Source organism: Solanum dulcamara, chromosome 6, assembly GCF_947179165.1.
Source record: "Solanum dulcamara chromosome 6, daSolDulc1.2, whole genome shotgun sequence".
Classification (NCBI taxonomy): domain Eukaryota; kingdom Viridiplantae; phylum Streptophyta; class Magnoliopsida; order Solanales; family Solanaceae; genus Solanum; species Solanum dulcamara.
Window position 1 is genome coordinate 9,963,755 of NC_077242.1, and position 19,399 is coordinate 9,983,153.

At 34.3% G+C, this 19,399-nt stretch overlaps 1 protein-coding gene across 4 annotated transcripts; it reads right to left on the minus strand.

The window, feature by feature from the left end:
- Positions 1 to 3,218: 3,218 nt before the first annotated feature.
- On the minus strand, positions 3,219 to 17,306 carry LOC129892024 (3-oxoacyl-[acyl-carrier-protein] synthase, mitochondrial). Of its 4 annotated transcripts, none has more exons than XM_055967547.1 (14): positions 17,023 to 17,306; positions 15,186 to 15,415; positions 13,961 to 14,068; positions 13,811 to 13,882; positions 13,535 to 13,621; positions 9,881 to 10,032; positions 9,654 to 9,734; positions 9,524 to 9,557; positions 9,186 to 9,252; positions 9,007 to 9,083; positions 7,792 to 7,852; positions 7,598 to 7,680; positions 7,166 to 7,237; positions 3,219 to 3,921 (listed from the first exon to the last, which is right to left on the minus strand). In XM_055967547.1, exons 1-14 carry the CDS (start codon positions 17,129 to 17,131, stop codon positions 3,757 to 3,759), a joined length of 1,398 nt encoding a protein of 465 aa, XP_055823522.1. In that variant the 5' UTR covers positions 17,132 to 17,306; the 3' UTR covers positions 3,219 to 3,756. The 4 variants fall into 4 exon arrangements, 2 of the variants coding, with proteins under 2 accessions (XP_055823522.1, XP_055823523.1); XM_055967548.1 differs by having other exon boundaries at positions 3,781 to 3,921; positions 7,166 to 7,322; XR_008767251.1 differs by lacking the exon at positions 3,219 to 3,921 and having other exon boundaries at positions 7,164 to 7,237; positions 7,769 to 7,852.
- Between the last annotated feature and the right edge of the window lie 2,093 nt (positions 17,307 to 19,399).

Genomic DNA, 19,399 nt, shown 5'->3' on the forward strand with positions numbered 1-19,399 from the left:
ATGCCCTTGCCGTCAATACTTTGGTTCAAAAATGCCCTTATTATTATTTAATGGGTCAAAAATGCCCTTTTTCAAATAAATATATTATTTATTTTCTTTTCGAACACATATTTTTCCTAATAATATTTCTTTTATTAGCAAATATTTATTCTACTTCAATTAGAAAAAAATTAAAAATATTTCTTATTTTATTATAACTATTTTTTATCGTGATTTGAATAAAAATTAATGATGAATTTATTATGATCTTATATATATATATATGAGACATATATTATCCATTAAAACTTAGAGTACATGAAATTATTCTTTTTTAATTGATAAAATGAGATAACCATGAATAAAATAATTTTCTACATTTGTATTACTTAGTGGTTTAAATAGAAAGAAAACAAGAATGAAGTTCTTTAAAAGTAATATTTTTATAAGGAATACGATTTTTTTTTTAAAAAAGATATATATATATTCGTAAAAGGCATTTTTGATCCATTTTGTAATAATAGGGACATTTTTTATCCATTAAATAATAATAAGAATATTTCTGGATCAAAATTTTATTTTTGAATCAAACTATAAATAAAAGACATTTTTTATTTATTTCAAATAGTTTAAGGATATTTTAAAATCTTTTTTCAATAATTAATGAAGGAGGGAGTATAAATTTGTGTTATTGTGACGTTATATTGAGAAGGTTTGTGGGGTGCCATTATGTTTTTAATGATTAATTTATGGAGATAAGTTTTGTTGTTTGTTTGGAGCCCACTTGCTCAAAGGCAACATATTAAATTCACTACTACCAATTTTTGCTTCATTTTCAGTGCACCTAAAAATTATTAAAGTATGAATCTATAAAATAAAAACATTTCCATTCATGTTCCACCCAATGTGACATAAACTCCGTATTTACTGGTTCAACAAACGTGAGCACCTCCTAGATATGGAAATTAAATAAACTTAATTTATTTGACTGCTCCACCCAAAATTCATTGATTCTAAAAGGGAGGAGGCATCAGAAAATGTGAATTATCGCAAAATTATCAGTTGCACTTCTAAATTATATAAATTTAAATTTATTTATTAAGATTGCATTGGGTTTTGGTTAACTTATTGTATTTATTAAGATGATGTTATTGTATAGTTAAGTGCACTTTTTGCACTGATTTTTATATTTATAAAGTTGCATTACTCATTTTGATATATGATTATTCTTAATAATTTTTCACGGATTTCCTTTATTTATGAAGCTGACGTACTTGTAAAGTTGATTTTTACATATGTTTCCTTCATTTATTTGGTATATAAAACTTGCAAATTGTTGTTCTTGTTCATGTCATTTTTATCAAATTTGCACCAAAATTACATTTTAAAAAAAATTACACCAAAAAACAGTCAAAACAAGACCAAAAATCCACCAAAACTGTATTAAAACAACAGCAAAGATTGCATTTATACAACAACAATAATTGAATCAAAATAATTCAGAGGTTTATATAGTACGAAAATAATTAAATTCAGGAGATAATAAAACCCACATGATTTAGGAATATAAATAATACAAAAAAGATTAAGTTCAAGAGGTAATAAAACCCTACATACTTTACATATTTAGCTGATAATTAAAGGGAAAAAATCAGCCTTCATGTTGTTAAGAACTTTTCTTAAGGAATTTTCTTATTTAGATACATAAATTTAACCAATAAAATCAACCTATTTGACTTAGGCAATAGCTGTTTTCCCTTATTTGATTTTTTTCAACTACATCAGTTCAAATGTCTTTAAAGTGTAAATATTGTTGCTCTAAAGTCTAAACCAATATCAATTCAACAGTGCCTATATTTGCAATTAGTCCTCTTTTTATTTTAATTGTGTTGGAAAAACTAAATAAAAATTTCAATATCTTTTATAAGTTACATGACATATGTTTATGAACTATATAAATCTTAAGAATTTGAAAAGTTGAATGTAACCTTGGAATTGAACTTTTGGACCTGTTTGGCCATAGATATTGCCAAAAATATTTGGAAAACAACTTGACAAATATTTTTGACAAACAATCCAAATTCAAATTTACTTTTTAACACGTATAGATTCAAGTAATTATCTTACAATCAATTGGATCGATGAGTTCACTCAATAACTAGTTTGAGTCGAATGTCTATCACATCCTATCCCAATTTTGATGCATGATGCTCTTTTTGCCAAAACTTCACGTATTTGTTTGTCTCCCTCCGAATGTGTACAATAGTAATTTTATTCGCTTTCAATAAATATTTACCATCTTCAATTATTGACATTTAAAGGAACAAAATTATAGTTTTACAGTATGTAGTTTACTTGTTTAGTACTACTCTATGTTCTCTTGTACTATCTTTTGTTTTAATATTTTATTTTATTTTTGAATCATTTGAACAGAAGAAAATGTTATCTTCTTTTTGCAACAAATAGCTTCATGAAAACGATACACAAACAAAATGGAACATCATTCATCAGTACCTATCATATTTCACTTTCAAGGAAAGAAAAGTTCAAAGAGATATCCAGAGTTTGATTAATGTGTCCACACCTACCTAATATAAGTCATCCTAAAACATCCAAGTAATGCAATTATATTGGTTGGACAGCTTTTGAAGGAAAAAAAAATGTTATTGTAATGAATAAAAATGATTTCATGAACTTTGATCTCATCTAGTGTGAGACTGAGACATGTAATTGTTTGAATTGTCGATATTTCAACAACTAAAAGTGTGTAAATTTCCCTTAAATATAATACATCAAGTGACATAAGTTATTCTCTGGTACTAGATTTAAGAAAAATAAAAAAGAAAAGGTCGTCTGAGACTCTCAGTTAGTAAATGATCATTTGGATATTTGACTTCCACATTTATTCTTAAAGGGATTATGTATCTGAATAAATACATATTCCTGGAAAGAGTCTGCATTTGATAAAACAAAAGGGTCCCATTTTTTATTTTCTGTCTTGCATTCATGCAACGCATTAGGGTATCAATATCTACACTTGGATCTCACGCGTTAATAGCAAAGGCAAGATTGACAAATAGAGAGTGGCAGACTGCTGGCCACAACATTAAGGCAAAAGTCAGAACTAAGAGTTGGATGTTGCAAACAAAATCCCACATACGTAAATAAAAAGACAATGGATCTACAGAAAAGGTGTGACGATATTCCTAATGACGTGGAGTCTTTTGAAAAACACTGTGGAGGGACAATATCACATTATGATAAAAGTACCTTTGAATTGTTTCAGCCCAACACCTACCTTTCTATATCACAATGTGTCTATCAATGTGGTTGACAAGACGACGACAACAATAACAGTTACACCACAGTCCAGATATAGCTGGAATCGATTACAAGAATCCCAACTATCCATGTCACCAACTCATTCAAATATATGGGGGGGATATTATGTTCTCCAGCACTAGAAGTTCTCAACATTTTCTACTTGTTCTTGGGACACATCAAAGGGAAAAAAACAATACAACTACAATAATGATAATAAATTAAAGAAATCAGAATGAAACTGGAGCCTCAAGGCAAGAAAAGAGTTGGCTTAGACGTTTTATTTAAGCAAGCTATAGCCCTCAAACCTCCACTCTTCCTTCCACTTGCTCCCTCCTGTATTTGATTATCGAGACAGGGCGGGAGGGCTTTTGTTTGCCTCACCTGGTTAACCATAGTTCTAATGCCTAACAAAACTCTTGTTCCAGCTGGGTTTTTGGTTAACTGGATGAGTATTCAGTTGGTTGAAGTAAAAAGCAAGCAAGAATTCGTTCCTCCAAACCCAAATGAGTTTGATAAACCAGCTTTAATGGTCATTTGCTTTGAAGCAGTCAAAGGCATGAAACCACCATTGAATACTGGATCTGGTTCATAAAGGTTCAGTGTCAAAGGCGCGATACCCTGCAAATAAACATCAAAGTGGTGAGTAGCTCATTCATGAAATAGAAAACTTTGCAGCTACCTCATCTAAGTCTTGAAAGAAGCACGATGCTTGCAATAGTTAATGCATGTATCTACAGCCTTGACCTTTATTCCAATTTAACTAGTACTTTTGTCATCTAAATGAATCATACAACTAAAAATCCACCCAAATTTATTGGATTTACGATATAATTCCGAAAAACTCACATCCTGACTCACATCCGAAGTCTCAAAAGTAATTCTCATGATTGACATCCATATAATACACTAGTTTTCTCTATTTCTATAATTCTTTCATTTATCGTTGTAAACACGTAATTTTGTACCCTCTAGATATTTTATCGCATAATTTTTTTTAATGTGTTTAGGTCTAGTGAATACCTATTTTTTTTAACCATTCCAATGATTTACACCATTTAACGTTTAAATAATTCTTTTAGGTCCAAATTAAATATTTGGATTTTTTTTAATTTTCTTTTAGTAAGTCTTACTTTTGAAAATGAAAACTACAAAAATTGAGACACATTTTAGGATAAATTTTATTTACTTTTCAAGGAAAAAAAATCAAAAGAATGTTTTCCTTAAATTTAGGTTTTAACAAATAAGTTGGTAACTTTAGTTTTTTACTTAGTATATTTTATTTTAGTATAGCTATTTACTTGTCTTGTTAGTCCAAAAATAGTTAGCTAATTATTAATATTATGTTCTAATATATTTTTAAAAAAACCAAAAATAAACAATAGGAAAAAAAAATGGGTAACCTATAAATCCCTCAACCGACACCTACTCCCTTTTGCCCACTTTTTGTGGACGCACACACATACGACTCACACACCACAAATCAATAAAAAAAAATTGCACGATATACAAAAATAGGAAGAACGGAAGAGAGAAAGAACAACTTGAAAAGTTAGGTGCAATATATATATATATGTACATATGGCATAAAAAATCTTTGGAGTTTTCTTTTTACAAACTATACAAGAGAAACTAAAAACAAACTTTTTTCAATGATGTTTACTAAGAAAACGGAAAATCTCCTCTTCTTTTTGTAAAAAAAAAAAAAAAAAAAAAAAAGATGCCGAAAAGTTGGAGTTCATGGAGTAAGGGCATAAAATCAAAGGAACACATCTCTTCTATTTCGCCAGTCACGCCCAAAGCCGGTCAACAATTTACAAGCCTTCCAAGTAATATTTGCAAACAGCACGTAGGATGCACAAGTTGGTCAGATAAAAGGGGTATCTGCCCTAGACGAACCTGGACCCTGTGTAGAGTCCTGCTAAGTCAAATGCACATGATGCAGATAAAGTGAAGCCTAAGAGGGATACCATGTCTGCATTTCAGTTTTACTAGGGTCAAACTTGAGGTACAAAGGTATAGACTGGTTGTAAAACGAGCGGACAACTCGAGCCGGGGAGTGGCAACGTATCAGTAGCAGCCTTTTCGGCTTTGTGCGTGGGTGCTCCTCATCATAAACATGTGTGATTATAAATTTTTCACGAGGGATCGAGGGTCCACATGGCTTTATCTCGACAGAATGGATATGTAGTCACAATTCCCATGATGGTATCATTGAAGACTTAGAGGGGTGCGAGAGAAAAGACAGTTTATAGTACAATTCAACCATATCAAAGTGATAAATGAACGGACAAGTAGGCACATTAGGCCAACATAAACGTAATATCCTAGAAAATAATAAGAAGTCAGGTAAAAGTCAATATAACAAATTCGAATTCTAAAAAGTCGTCAGAAATGTCACACCCTTTATCATCAGATTTTTCCAATTGAAGTGACGTTATTGAGAAGGTATTAATTTATTTGCATAACAGAGTTGCCACTAATCTACTGATTTTCCAAGAGGCTAAAACTCTTCTAAGATCTGAAGGGGACCCGACAAACAAAAAACTAGAATCAAGAAAACCTCAAAACTCTAAGCTCTCTATTTTCTCTCTGTTCTTCCTATTTCTATGTTTTGTGCGTTTTATTACCTTGATTTGTGTTGTGTGAATCGTATGTGTGTACTTCCACAAAAAGTGGGAAAAGGGAGTAGGAGTCGGGTGAGGTTGAGGGAGATGTAGGTTACCCATTTTTTTCCTTTTTATTTTTTGCCTTTTGTTTATTTTTGGTCTTTTATAATATATTAGAACATAGTATTAATATTAGCTTATTATTTTTTGACTAACAAGAAAAGTTAAATAGCTATAATAAAATAAAATATACTAGGTAAAAACTAAACTCACTAACTTATTTGTTAAAACCTAAATTTAAGGAAAACATATTTTTTTGAAATTTTCTTCTCTTGAAAAGTAAAATAAAACTTATCCTAAAATGTGTCTCTATTTTTGTAGTTTTCATTTTTAAAAGTAAGACTTAATAAAAGAAAATTTTGACCTAAAAGAATTATTTAAACATTAAAATGGTGTAAAACCTTAGGCATGGTAAAACAAAATTAGTTGTTCACAAAACACATTAAAAAATTATGTGATAATCTCTAGAGAAGGTAAAGAATTACGTGTCTATAATTGCCTATTGGTATCATCTTTCTTGTTAAATACTTAAAAGGATCCTGAGCTGCTGAAGATGAAGCCACTAGAGAAACATGTTGGTAAACCTAGGAAAGAGTCGGCATATGCACAGATTTCTCCGATCCACCACAATAATTTCAACTCATTCCATAATTTGTTAACTTATCCACTTCGCTAAAAGCTCTCAAAGTAAGGTGATCATTCAGCCTATGACAGAAAGCTGTTTTAATAAGATGCTCATGGTAATGCCTTAGTGGACTGTCTGTTTGCTAAACGACAACTCCTCTGATTGAACACCACCAGTCAGTTTGACCTTGTCCCCCCCCCCCCCCCCCCCGGAAAAACAATTTAATTGGCACAAGACATATGACCCCATTTGAATCCCAACCTTCACATTGAAGTGCTTAAATGTAGTTTGTAGTCAAATGACCAAAGATGATCATAATTCCATCAGTTTCATATTCTGTATACCCAGAGCAACAAAATCGCCTCAAATTATCCAGCAGAAATACAAATTTTGCACAGGCTACTGATGTAAGGTCAGATACAAAATGTTCTTAATTGAAATATCTTCAGAAACAATATAACATTCAACATGTAGCACACCAGGAGATACCATTGAGTACGAAGAATTCAGAATCATCAAATGTAAGGAATCATCTGAGAAGTCTTCTCTAATATAAATGAAATATTCTTACGTGGTGTATTGCCAAGACAGTAAAAATTGCTTCAACAGCTCCAGCGGCTCCAAGGAGATGACCAGTAGCACCCTAATGTGTTGGGGGGAAATTCAGCAAAGTTCATTAAGAAAAGGGAAAAATTATATTTCACCATGGCAATATTGCAGACAACGTGCTGTAAATTGAGAAAAAGGGGTTATTGCAGATGACATGCTAAGCATCCACTAATAATCACAGTAATGTAGAAATAATTCAATAAGGTGATAGTTTGCTGAAAGCATATTAAGAATTCTAAACCTTTTATTAATCTGATGCAGAAAAACATGACACGAGATCACCAACAGAACATAACTCTCCTTCAACTTTGGTTCTTAGGAGACTTGGTACTTACTGATTCTACTCTAATCTAATTACAGACTGAACTTGGTTGACAACCCCAATTCTGATTACCTTTGTAGAGGATAAGGACAGGGCCCCTGATGTAGCATGATCAGAGAATACACCTTTTATTGCATTTGCTTCTGCTGCATCACCTGAGCAAGGTATTTCAGTAACACATACAAAAATGTCAACTTTCTGTTTGCCATAGAGCGCAAAAAATTTAAAATCATTACAGAGCACCTTCACAACTGCAAAACGATTACCAAGGGATGTAGATGTAGCATGAGCATTTATATAATCCACTTGACTAGGATGAAGACCAGACTGCCAATGACAAGAAGGGGAAAAAGAAGCTTTAGGGAAAAAAACGTTTACAAATCAAAATAACATCACAATCTTAATTCTCTGTTTAGAAGGCTAGAAGGATCTCTGCTCTAAGTTGCATGAACATTGAATAATAGACGAATCTTGCTCTACTTTCTGAAACTGTACACGACGTCCTAAGTTTCTAAGTTTCAACCAGATCCATACTAGAAGTTTCAAGAATTGTTGGTCAAGAATGTTCATGTAACAAAATATATTAAGTTTTATAACTCCGTTACAACTTAAATCCCCAAAAAAAAAAATTAGCAATGCTCAAGCAACTAGACAACAGAAATAATGGAAGTAATGCTTTAACAGGAATTTATTTCTGATCAAAAAAATGCTTTACAAGAACTTTATGTCTATTTAAGTTAATTTTTTACTAGTCGTTAAACCAACCAAATATATAATTATAACAATCACGTACTTTCTTTTCTTTTTTCTAACTGCATTTTGGGCCCAAAATTTTCTCATGTAGGAGAAAGCTAAAGGCTGATAGTTGCTCTCTCAGTTAGAATTCATGTGAAACAGTTTCAACTAAACATAGATATGAAGGTGTTAATTTTACAGAATATTAAAAGCAGTTAATGGATTCATGGAGAACTATTGTAATGTGTAAAATTCAATTGCCAAATGAATTTGAATTCTTAAAACATGTGAAAGTTTTGTAGAATATCTCAGTCAATTAGCTATTTCAACTTCTTTTCTCGGCTACAAAATGTTTTGGTTATGTACATATTGATGCAATAGAATTTCACTAAAATCCACATACACCGGGAACAACCCTGATTCTGTACGAAAACAAATGGACAGCTAGGAAATTGGTAGTGGCAAGCTGAATGGCTATAGTACGAAAGAGCTAAGAAAGAAGAGAAAGAAAGGAAGCTATTAATCAAGGTCTTGATTGTCATAATCTTTCATTATAATAGGCAGGAAAAGTGGTTAAAACAATGTCTACCAGTACCGAGATGTTGGTAGTTCATGCAAAGTTGCAACCTTGAGGGCAATTCAATGTAATTTACCCTGCTTTAAAACACGTATTTTCATATAATTTAGTGGGACCTAAAACCAAAACCAAGGCAACGACACAGGTCACAAATCACAATTAACATTACCTGTTTCAAAGCACGTGTCATAGCCAAAACTGCACCTCTTCCACCAATATGTGGTTGTGTAATATGATGTGCATCACCTAAGCAAAATGATTAGGTGATATAAAATTACAAGCACAGGCATAATAAAGGGAAGAACAAAAAGGAAATCAGCTTTACAGGTGAACATAACCAAACTATACCTGATGTTCCATAGCCACGTAACTCTGCGTATATCTTAGCTCCTCGCTTTCTTGCATGCTCCAGTTCCTTGGAACATTATACCACATGTAAGATGAAAGAATAGTCCAGGTGATGCTAACCAGCAACAAAAGTAAGCCGAAAGAGGAAATGGGAAAATTGACTTTACTAAACTATATCTCGATTAAAGGATCAAATTGAATAATCAAGGAGGTTTTTTCATGGCTACAACGTTAGGACGAGGCACCCCAATCTCTCCATGGTAAGGGGATAAACCCCCTCCCCCTATATACTATCTGAACAAAATACAATTTTTTTAAAAAAATAAATCCAAACTCACCTCTAATACCATGACACCAGACCCCTCACCTATCCTGCACTTCAAAATGAGGATGACATACGAAGATGTATCATAATCAGTTCAGATATATATGATATGCAACCTTCTTATAAGTACAGATATTACTTACACAAATCCATCACGACCACAATCAAATGGCCTGGAGGCTTCATGGGGTTTTAAATTATACTTGGTACTCAATGCCCTTAACCTAAATCAGAAATGACAATTGTCAGAAAGATAGATAACACACAGAGAAGGTGTTATGGTTGTAAAACGAGAGTCATAACATTCATAATCCAAGTAGGCCTTGTTAGGGACAACAAGTAATCCCATAGACTAATAATTTAGGCATACCTACAGAATCCAGCAATAGATAAAGCATCGATGCTGGCTTCTGTCCCCCCTGCAACCATCACATCTGTATCTCCAAACTGAATCATCCTGGCAGCATCACCAATTGAATGAGCTCCAGTGGCACAAGCTGTAACAGAAGAATGGTTTGGTCCCTAGTCATATCCACAAATAAGATAGGCATTACTCTTTAGTTGTATACATGGATCTAGTACCAGCAAAAAGGCAAGAAAAGAGAGGAGGTTAAGTCAGTAATATAACCTTTTCCTTTAAGTTAATGCATAAGAAACAAAAGTACCTTTAATACAGATTGTTAAAATGCTAGTCAAATGAAGTATGCATATGTCCTAGGTACTGAAATTCTTAAAAATATATTAGAACATTTTCCTATACTCTTTTCAAGTACATGCAAAAAATTTGGAAATTACTATATGGTTGCATGCCAAGTCCAAAAATGTTTTACCAATCATTTACCTGAGAATGAATATATAGACTGTTAAGTGTCTCACGTTGGTGGAGGAAATGGGTTGTTGTCTCCTTATATGGTCTTGGATAATCCTCACCACATGAACTACCTTTTAGGATTGAGTTAGACCTAAGACCATTTCTTGTCATGATATCAGACCTAGAGTCATTTCTATTATTGTTTACTCAATGTTGGACTCTCATGTTATGTTGTCCATGTTCCAAATGTCCAATCATGGCGTAGGGGCTTGTTAAGTGCCCAGATTCGTGGAGGAAATTGATTGTTGTCTCCTTATAGCATTGGGTAGTCCTCACCTCATGAGCTAGCTTATGAGGTTGTGCCCAAGGCCCATTTCTTATCATAGACAATGTTGGGTCTCCTCAATCCATGTTAGCTCGAATTTTTACCTTACAGAACAAAAGTTAGTGCTTAATTTTATCCTTATTTCCATATCCCGAAATATCAGATGGTCTTAGTAGTACAATGCATTATTCCATTTGGCAACTGACATTAAACGCATGGTGGATCAGCCAAGCCCAGGGGTTGGCGAGCAGATACAGTGAAATCACTTTATACATTTCAAGTTTAAATTATTCTAGGGAGCAAACACAAAGCACTGGAGATTTGGGATGGGATTCTGGAAAAGACAGAAAGGAGTTGGCAAGGTGGAAAGCACAATACCTCTCATTGGGAGGTAGAGTGATTCTGATTAATTCTGTACTGGACTCCCTCCCGACTTATGTTATGTCCTTATTCCCAATGCCTTCAAAAGTTGTCGAGAAACTGGACAGGCTTAGAAGGGACTTTCTATGGCAAGGAGGGAAAGAAGGCAAGGGTTAGTATCTGGTGATGTGGAATACTGTAATGCTGAGCAAGGAAAGAGGAGGCTTGGGTATCAGAAATCTAAAAGTTCAAAACAAATGTCTTTTAATGAAATGGCTATGGAGATATACAATTGAGGATAACACTCTCTGGAAGGAGGTGATAACAACAAAATATGGGGAACTGAATCCAAGGTGTACAGAGGTAGTTACAACACCATATAGATGGGGAGTATGGAGAACAATCAGAGCATTATGGAGCTTTATGGAAGAAAATCTGATTCTCAAAGTGGGAAGCAGCAACAGTTTCAAATTTTGGGTAGATGGTTGGATTGATCAGACCCCTTTGAGTGAATCATATCCAAACCTCTTCTCCATTTGCACAAAATCCTGATGCCAAGGTATTGCTGGTCTATGCAAGGATGGAACTTATCTTTCAGAAGACTTTTGAATGATTGGGAAATAGAGAGAGTGGCCTCATTACTGGAAAAATTGGGGGGGAGGCGGGGGGTACTAGCCTTGACACAAATGCAACAGACAATGTTATCTGGAAACACAACAAGGAGGGCAAGTTCACAGTTAACAGTGCCTATAAGATAGGGAGACATGGGAGATCTGGAAGTGCTCAATATCAATTGAAGAATAATTCCCACAAAAGTGCAATGTTTCACCAAGTTAGTAATCAGAAAAGCATGCCTAACCCAAGAAGTCCTTCAGAAGAAAGGAAGGACACTGGTACCAAGAGTTTTCTATGTAATCTAACTGGAGAAACAAACAGTCACCTATTCCTACACTGCAAGTTCACAGAACAGCTCTAGGAACTTCTTCTCAACATCACGGGTCAAAATTGGACAATGCCAGAGCACACAACTAATCTATTCAGTTGTTGGAGCAGAAGAGGGGGAAGCAAGACTCAAAAGAGATGGTGGAAGTTGATACCATCATGTATATGTGGTCTGTGTGGAGAGAAAGGAATGGAAGATGTTATGAAGATAGATCCAGTTCCATTCACAAAGTATGGAATTGTTTAGTATCTTTACTTTTTGGTGTAAACAATTACGTATAGTGGATGTAGATCCAAATTGAAGAGTTGATAAGAAATTTGTAATTTTTGTGATGAATTTTGAAGGTGGCCAGCATATCCTAATGCTGAGGAATACAAACTTACCAATTCTCAAAAAAAAAAAATTACTCTAGGAATTACATCACTCAAACAAGATAAGTTCAATTCCAATATGTTAAGTCCTTCCATGAAGAAAAGTGTTGCCTGAAACAAACACGAACACGTAGCTTACTTATCAATTCTCATATGGAAGCTTCATACGAAATGAAAAGTCAAAATTCAATCTTTGTGAATAACTAGTGCATACCATAAGCATGATGGACATATATTTTGATTTGGTCTTCGCATACAAGTAATAGATTAATCTTCTAAGAACAAGATTAACACCAACAGCAAACCAATATCCAGAATTGTATCTTCTACAAGCTAGATCTTGTGCAATCTGCTTCCATACGTCCTTTCTCCTAAGCCCTTTGACTTGATGGATTATAACACTAGACTATCTAGAGACCAATACTTTCAGTAACAACAGAAAGGGCCATCTCATGTTTTGGTAAAAGCAGGTTTCATGGCCAGAAAAACGTTAGCCACTACTCTGCAGTCCTCAGCTCTCCACAATGATTTTCTGGTTGGTTCAGACTTGGTTCAACAAATTACAAACTTAGAGTAATTTCTGAGGATACATAGAAGATTATGTCAAAAGAGCTGTTTAAGGGACCATAAGATCTCGTTGAACACCATCAACTGAGGAACTTGATGCGGAAAAACAAAAGAGAGAGAAGTGCCGCTTATCAAAAGACTTATAACAGCATTCTCATGATATCATTCTGTATAGCTGTCACCATTTTCAAGATATCAAAATAATGCTTAATGTGATATTTTATCTATCAAACTTATTTCTCAGGTGATCTCTTAGTATTTTTTTTTTTACTACTACAAACACAATTTAGAAGTCAAATAATTTCTTAAACTCCGTGCCAATCCAATAGAATATCCATTTGTTTTTATTTTTCTACTTTCTCAATTATAAGGTCGGATGAAATCATCACATAAACTGGGGATTGTCTAATATCTTTCTTATTAGTTGATACCTCAAGGGAACTATAAGAACCAAAATGGAGTGATGATCAACATATAGAGAAATAAAATGAATGACAAAGAATTACACCAGATCCTAATAATCAAGCTTCTTTCTTTTTATTTTTCCTTTTCTGTTTTTTAGTAAGTCCCTGATTCCAAGCCTTTTGAACTTCCATTACTTCGGATTTATACAATTTTCATACATTTCAACAATACTATTTACATACCTGAAATCCATACTTCATGCTTACATGACCAGAAGCCATGTTGATCAATATCCGTGGGATGAAAAATGGACTAAGCCGGCGTATATTCTGGCATAAGAAAGTAGATTTATCAGTAGTAATTGCACTTATCTATATATTCACGGGTAATTCTGAATTCACAGCAATTTAGTAGCAGATACTATAAAATGACAACGATGGAAACTTTTTTTCTCCTTTTTTGATAGGTATGGTCTCACTATTTCATCATCACTCAGCAAGATGCAGCTATTAACCAACCTTTTCACAGATCATTCTGGACGCTTCCAATATGTCACTGATACTTCCAGTTCCAGCACCTAAGGAGACACCCTGATACAGTTTCCTCTTAGATACCAATGAAAAGCAAAAAGAATGATAATGTAACATCGGGACAAAATAGGCAAATACCGTATGTTCCTTTGCATCCTGCTCAGTGGGCATCCATTTAGCATCTTTAAGAGCTTCATCAGCAGCACATAAAGCATATCCTATAAATCTTGCAATTGATCTATGCTCCTGCCAAAAGGTAGATATCACAAGGCTATTATAGGACCAATGAGAGTTGTCAAGCAAAAACAGCTTTACTGGAAAATTTGTCACTCACAATAAACACCAGAATCTTTCCCTTTCTCCCCATGAAGAGACAGAAGGGTAGAGAGTTAATGAAATTAAAGCACCAACTGTTTCAGTTTAACATAACTGCTTCAGCAACCCCTTTCAACTACTCTATATCATTACCTAGTTTTAGGGGAGAACTTCTGGTTGCCAACATGATATATCATTAATCTTAGCATCCCTAATTTATTTGTATGTTTTCCACAACAACAAAATTTAATCTCGGGAATTTTTTTTCCATCAACAACCATAGGTATTTGCTAATCTGCCAATTACCAAACAAAAAATAATGACTACACCTGATGCTTTATGTAAACCACGCATCATCAAACTATATAATGCACCACACATTGCAGGTGGACTAAAATGTTCTATCCTATAATTTAGATTGAAAGCAACAACATTTAAGTAAATGTAGCCTTTCCCAAAGCTTTTATATCACAACACTTTTTTGTAAGGATCTTCTATATCATGTCCTAAAAGTAAATTCAAAATCACTTGTAATATGTTCCATTGAAAATCATCACAGACCATTTAAAGGTCACATAGAAAGAATGGCTATGACAAATTTAATTTTGTTTGATGTGCTTGTCTTCCGAGCTGAAGATGCCCTACAAAAGATAACTTTTTATTTGCATTCCTAAAGAGGTCTTTCTTTTACCTTTTATCTGAAAATGGTGGTTCTGAAACATGTCCTGGATCACATTTAGTTGAAAAGAGTTCCAAAAACACTTTTAGTACCAATTAAGTGTTTTCTAGGATAGATGCAGTGGATTGGGAATCTAACACAGCCATTATATGATAGCAGAGGTGTTAGGAGTAAGGGTGGGATAGTGGAGGGGTGAGGCACAAGGTACAGGACATTAGGACAAGATAGAGGAGGCACATGAGCTAAAAGTTTGGAGGAATGATGACTTTAGAAAAAGAGGCATTTTACATTTTCAGTAGAAGACGTCATTCCAGAACATTTCTACACATACAACAAAGATTAGTATAGTGCTTGAAGGTTGGGTGGTACCTTAGAGTTTAGCCACAACTGCTCGTTGAATTCACCTGAGCTAGAACCATAGGGCACAATTGCAGCAACTTTGGATGTCAACTGATCAAATGTATACAACTTAACTTCTGGTTCAAAACCATTCATCTTCAAATCATCAGGACATATTGCTCTTACACCACATTTCCCTTCTATTAGCCTCTTCCATGTGGTTTCCACTCCACATCCAAGGGGAGTCACCATCCCTACACCTGAAGCAAAACCACCAACCAAAAAAACTCACGCTTTCCAACACCAGCTATACTAAATTTTGAGCACGACGTGCACCTGTTGATACATATGTCTGTGCAGAATCATCACAGTGCTTTTTTTTTAGGTAAGGGTAACTGTGTATTCACAAAAGTCTCATCATCAAATAAATGATGAGCATGGGTCACTTACAATCTCATCAGCGCATATCAAAACTACCCCTAGGGAGATTACAAATTACCTATGAAATCAACAAAAAGTTTTATATCCCCCCCACCATATCCTGTTTACACCAAAAATACAAGGGCTAAGGCTATTCATTCTAATCTTCTGAATGTTATTACTCTTATCCTCAAATCATCTAGCACTCCTTTCTTTCCATAAAGTCCACCAAATGCAAGTTGGGATTAATTCCCACCAGTCTTCAGCAGACTCTCTTCGTCCTATCTCCTCCCAGCTGTCTAGTAAACCCTTAGTGGTCCGTGGAATTACCCAGCACACACCAAGGATGCAAAAAAAACATATTCCATAGATTAGCAGCTACCTTGCAGTGGAGGAACAAATGTCCATTGAATTCAGCATCTAGATCACACATAAAGCACCTTGAACAAATTTGTCTTCTTTTTTTCTGAAGCACTTCATGTGTTAAGCATGCCCTTCTACACACCAACCAAGCAAAACATGAGACCTTTAGAGGTATTTTTATCTTCCAAATTAACTTCCAAGGCCAAATTCTATTATGTGTTTGATCAGCATTGCTACTCCAGCAAAAACACTCCTTTCCTTTGTAATCTCCACATAGGTTTATCAGGCTCAGTGGAGGTGCCTGGGTAGGTATTTAGAATCTGAAATAGATTAATGACTCTCTCTATCTCCCAGTCATTAAAGGCTCTTCTAAACAAGAGATTCCATCCCTGTGGGCTCCACATCTGAGAGATTTTGTCCTTGTTCACAGTACTTGTTTCAACACTCACAATTTTCGCACAAAAAGACCAAAATATATAAGGCATTCTAAACCATATGAGCTAGAGTTGATATTACTTTGAGGATATCCAAGGTCGTGCTATCCAAACACAGAATGCTTATTCTTCCCTTCAGCTGTTCTGAACTTAGTACTTGACAAATTTTGACACCACTGTATAATTCTGATCTTATATTAAAACAACTGAACAGCCAACCAAAAAAAAAATAATCCTGAACCACATGGCAATTCTACTTCTAACATCAGTGTATTCTAAATAATATGTTATTTACTTTGTATTCTAGGTTACTGAGCTAGATTTATTACTTGTTGTTGCGGGTAATGTAACCCCATAGTATTTGAAAAAGAAACATATACACAATTTTGTACAAAAACAACCAAAGATTCAAGAAACCCATCAAGTTCATTTGGATGTAGTTAAAATTAAGCGCATTTACAAGTCAAAATGAAACGAAACGAAGAACCCAAAACAAAACAAAAATGCTATCTTTGTTTGGCTCAGATTAAGAATACAATAATTCTTAAGATGTCATGAATAACATCATTTGAAACCCATTTGGGATTAAGTTTAATAGAGAAAAATAGAAGGAGAATGAAAACTGAGGAGTAGGGTTTGTGATTGATTACCAGTAACTACAACTCTTCGAAGAGGAGGAACAGGAGGAGGGTCAAATGAGCTGAAACGACGGAAGTGAAATAGGGTAGGAATGACTCCTAACCATTTTCTTCCCCTCATTGCTGATTCTCTCTGCTACTTCCCGCTCGCTCGCTCCCTCTCAGTTTATAGTTTTCTACTTTTCCTTTCCAATTACAATATGTACAATATACTCCCTAGTAAGAAAAATATTTTTCTAAAATTTTTTTGAGGGCAGGGGCTTCCTCTGCCATTACCATCCGAGTCGTCCAGCGAATCCTCGAGGAATTTAATTTCTTCGGGATACGGTTTTTTCATGTTTGATTGGTTTAATTGATTTGAAAATACTATTCAAAAATAAAAAAAATATTTTTTAAAACTTTCTTTCAACCTCATCACCTACTCCAGCTCCCAACCCTAATCCAAAGCCGGGGTCCCTACCCAAGTCCCGACCACAATTCGGATCCCGACCCAGACTTGAGTGTAAAGCAAGTATTATAATAAAGAAGTCATGTTGATAATGATAAAGAAGAGAAGAATGACAATAATAAATAATATGATAATCAAATCAAAAAAAATAACATATAATACAAACATCGAAAAATAAGTTAGTAATGGAGTAATAATAACAATATTGGGAAAGGAACTAGACAACATTGGACTACCTACTAACCTTTAACCCTAATTTTGGACCTTGATATTTTCCTAACTCGATTAGTGTCTTTAGTAAAATGCAAGTGAATTATGTCATGTCTAATCACCCTTCCTCGTGACTTTTTCGCCCTACCTTTCTCAAATACCTGTTATAGTCAACGTCTCACACATCCTCACTAAGGGAATATGTGCATCTTCTCTTCACAAGGTTGAACCATCTCAGTCTCGCCTTTCACATCTCGTCCACCACGGAGGTCTCTCCACCTGTCCTAGATAGCCTCATTCTTGATCTTATCTCTCATAACATACCCACATATCTATCCAAACATCCTTATGAGTTACTTTTTTCTTTTGAACATGTGAGTTCTTGTCCGGCCAAGATTCCATCTCATAAAACATAGTTGATATGAGCACCATTTTATAAACTTCCTTTCAGGATTGATGGCACATACTTATCACATAAGATATTGAACACTAACTTCACTTTCATCCATCCGGCTTTAATACGATATGTAGCGTCATAGTCAATCTCCCAATTTCCTTGAACTATTAACTTCAGGTTCTTAAAACATTCTTTATTGAAGATAACTTGAATATCAATATTTGCCTCCATAAATGTCACATGAGTTACGTTATTGAACTTGCAGTCAAATATTGATATTCATGAATCTCACACTTGATAGCCTATATTCATATTTCAGGCTAAAAGATTGATATTTTCAAAACCTAAAACTTCATTAATTAAATAGTTGCATGATTTCAAATATTCTTTCTTTTCTAAAGGTTATCCAATTACCTTTCCATCTCAAATCTCCCCATCAATATATGTAGAGAAAATAGCCAAATGCCCCATGTCACGCCTCGAGAGGGTATCTTAGGCGTGGTCGGCATTTAGAAGTCATTGCTAGCTCCCAAGTGAACTACTTGACCTGATCACACATTCATTCATTCAGCGTGAGACTTAGTTTAAGAGAAAAACAAATCTTAGTGGGATAACTCAATCAACAAGCTCAATCATTCTAATCAGTAACATAGTTTGAAAGAAAACTAATCAAGAGTTAAAGACATCAAAACAAATCCATCACTATCTAGTCTATGAAGCCTCTATCACTATCATTTAATTGGTGTCAATGACAGGTTCATGGCTACCTCAAAAGAACTACTTAAGCAATAGAAAAAAATGAATATGATCCCTCCAAAAGCAAAGAGGTCTCACCACTATCAGGAAAGAAGTAGATCTTCAACGAAGTGCCTGTTGATAATCTCTAATATCCGTCCCTGCATCATAAAACGATGACGTCAGTACATGGAATATAAGAGTATGTAATATGGCAGAATGAAACAACAATACATCAAAGGTACTCAAGATAGAATGAAACTCACTCAATTCAATATGATATGTAAGTATAAAATATAACAATGCTTTAAAAAGGGCTCAATAATATGCATCTTATTCAAAAACATGTCATATACTTTCATGCACAATCTGGGAGTCTCTCTTAATCAACAACAATCCCACCACCTATAAATAGGTGATGTACAACGAAACGACGTCATTGTCACGTCCGTCCAATACTTGCCAAGGTAAAGGACGAATCTACCAATCTGGATCCACCAATCAATCAAGTCTTATCTTTTCAAGACAATGAAATAGGGAAACATCCGACTTTAACGGTTCGATCCTCTCCTATGCCGGCTATGTAGTTATTGAGTTTT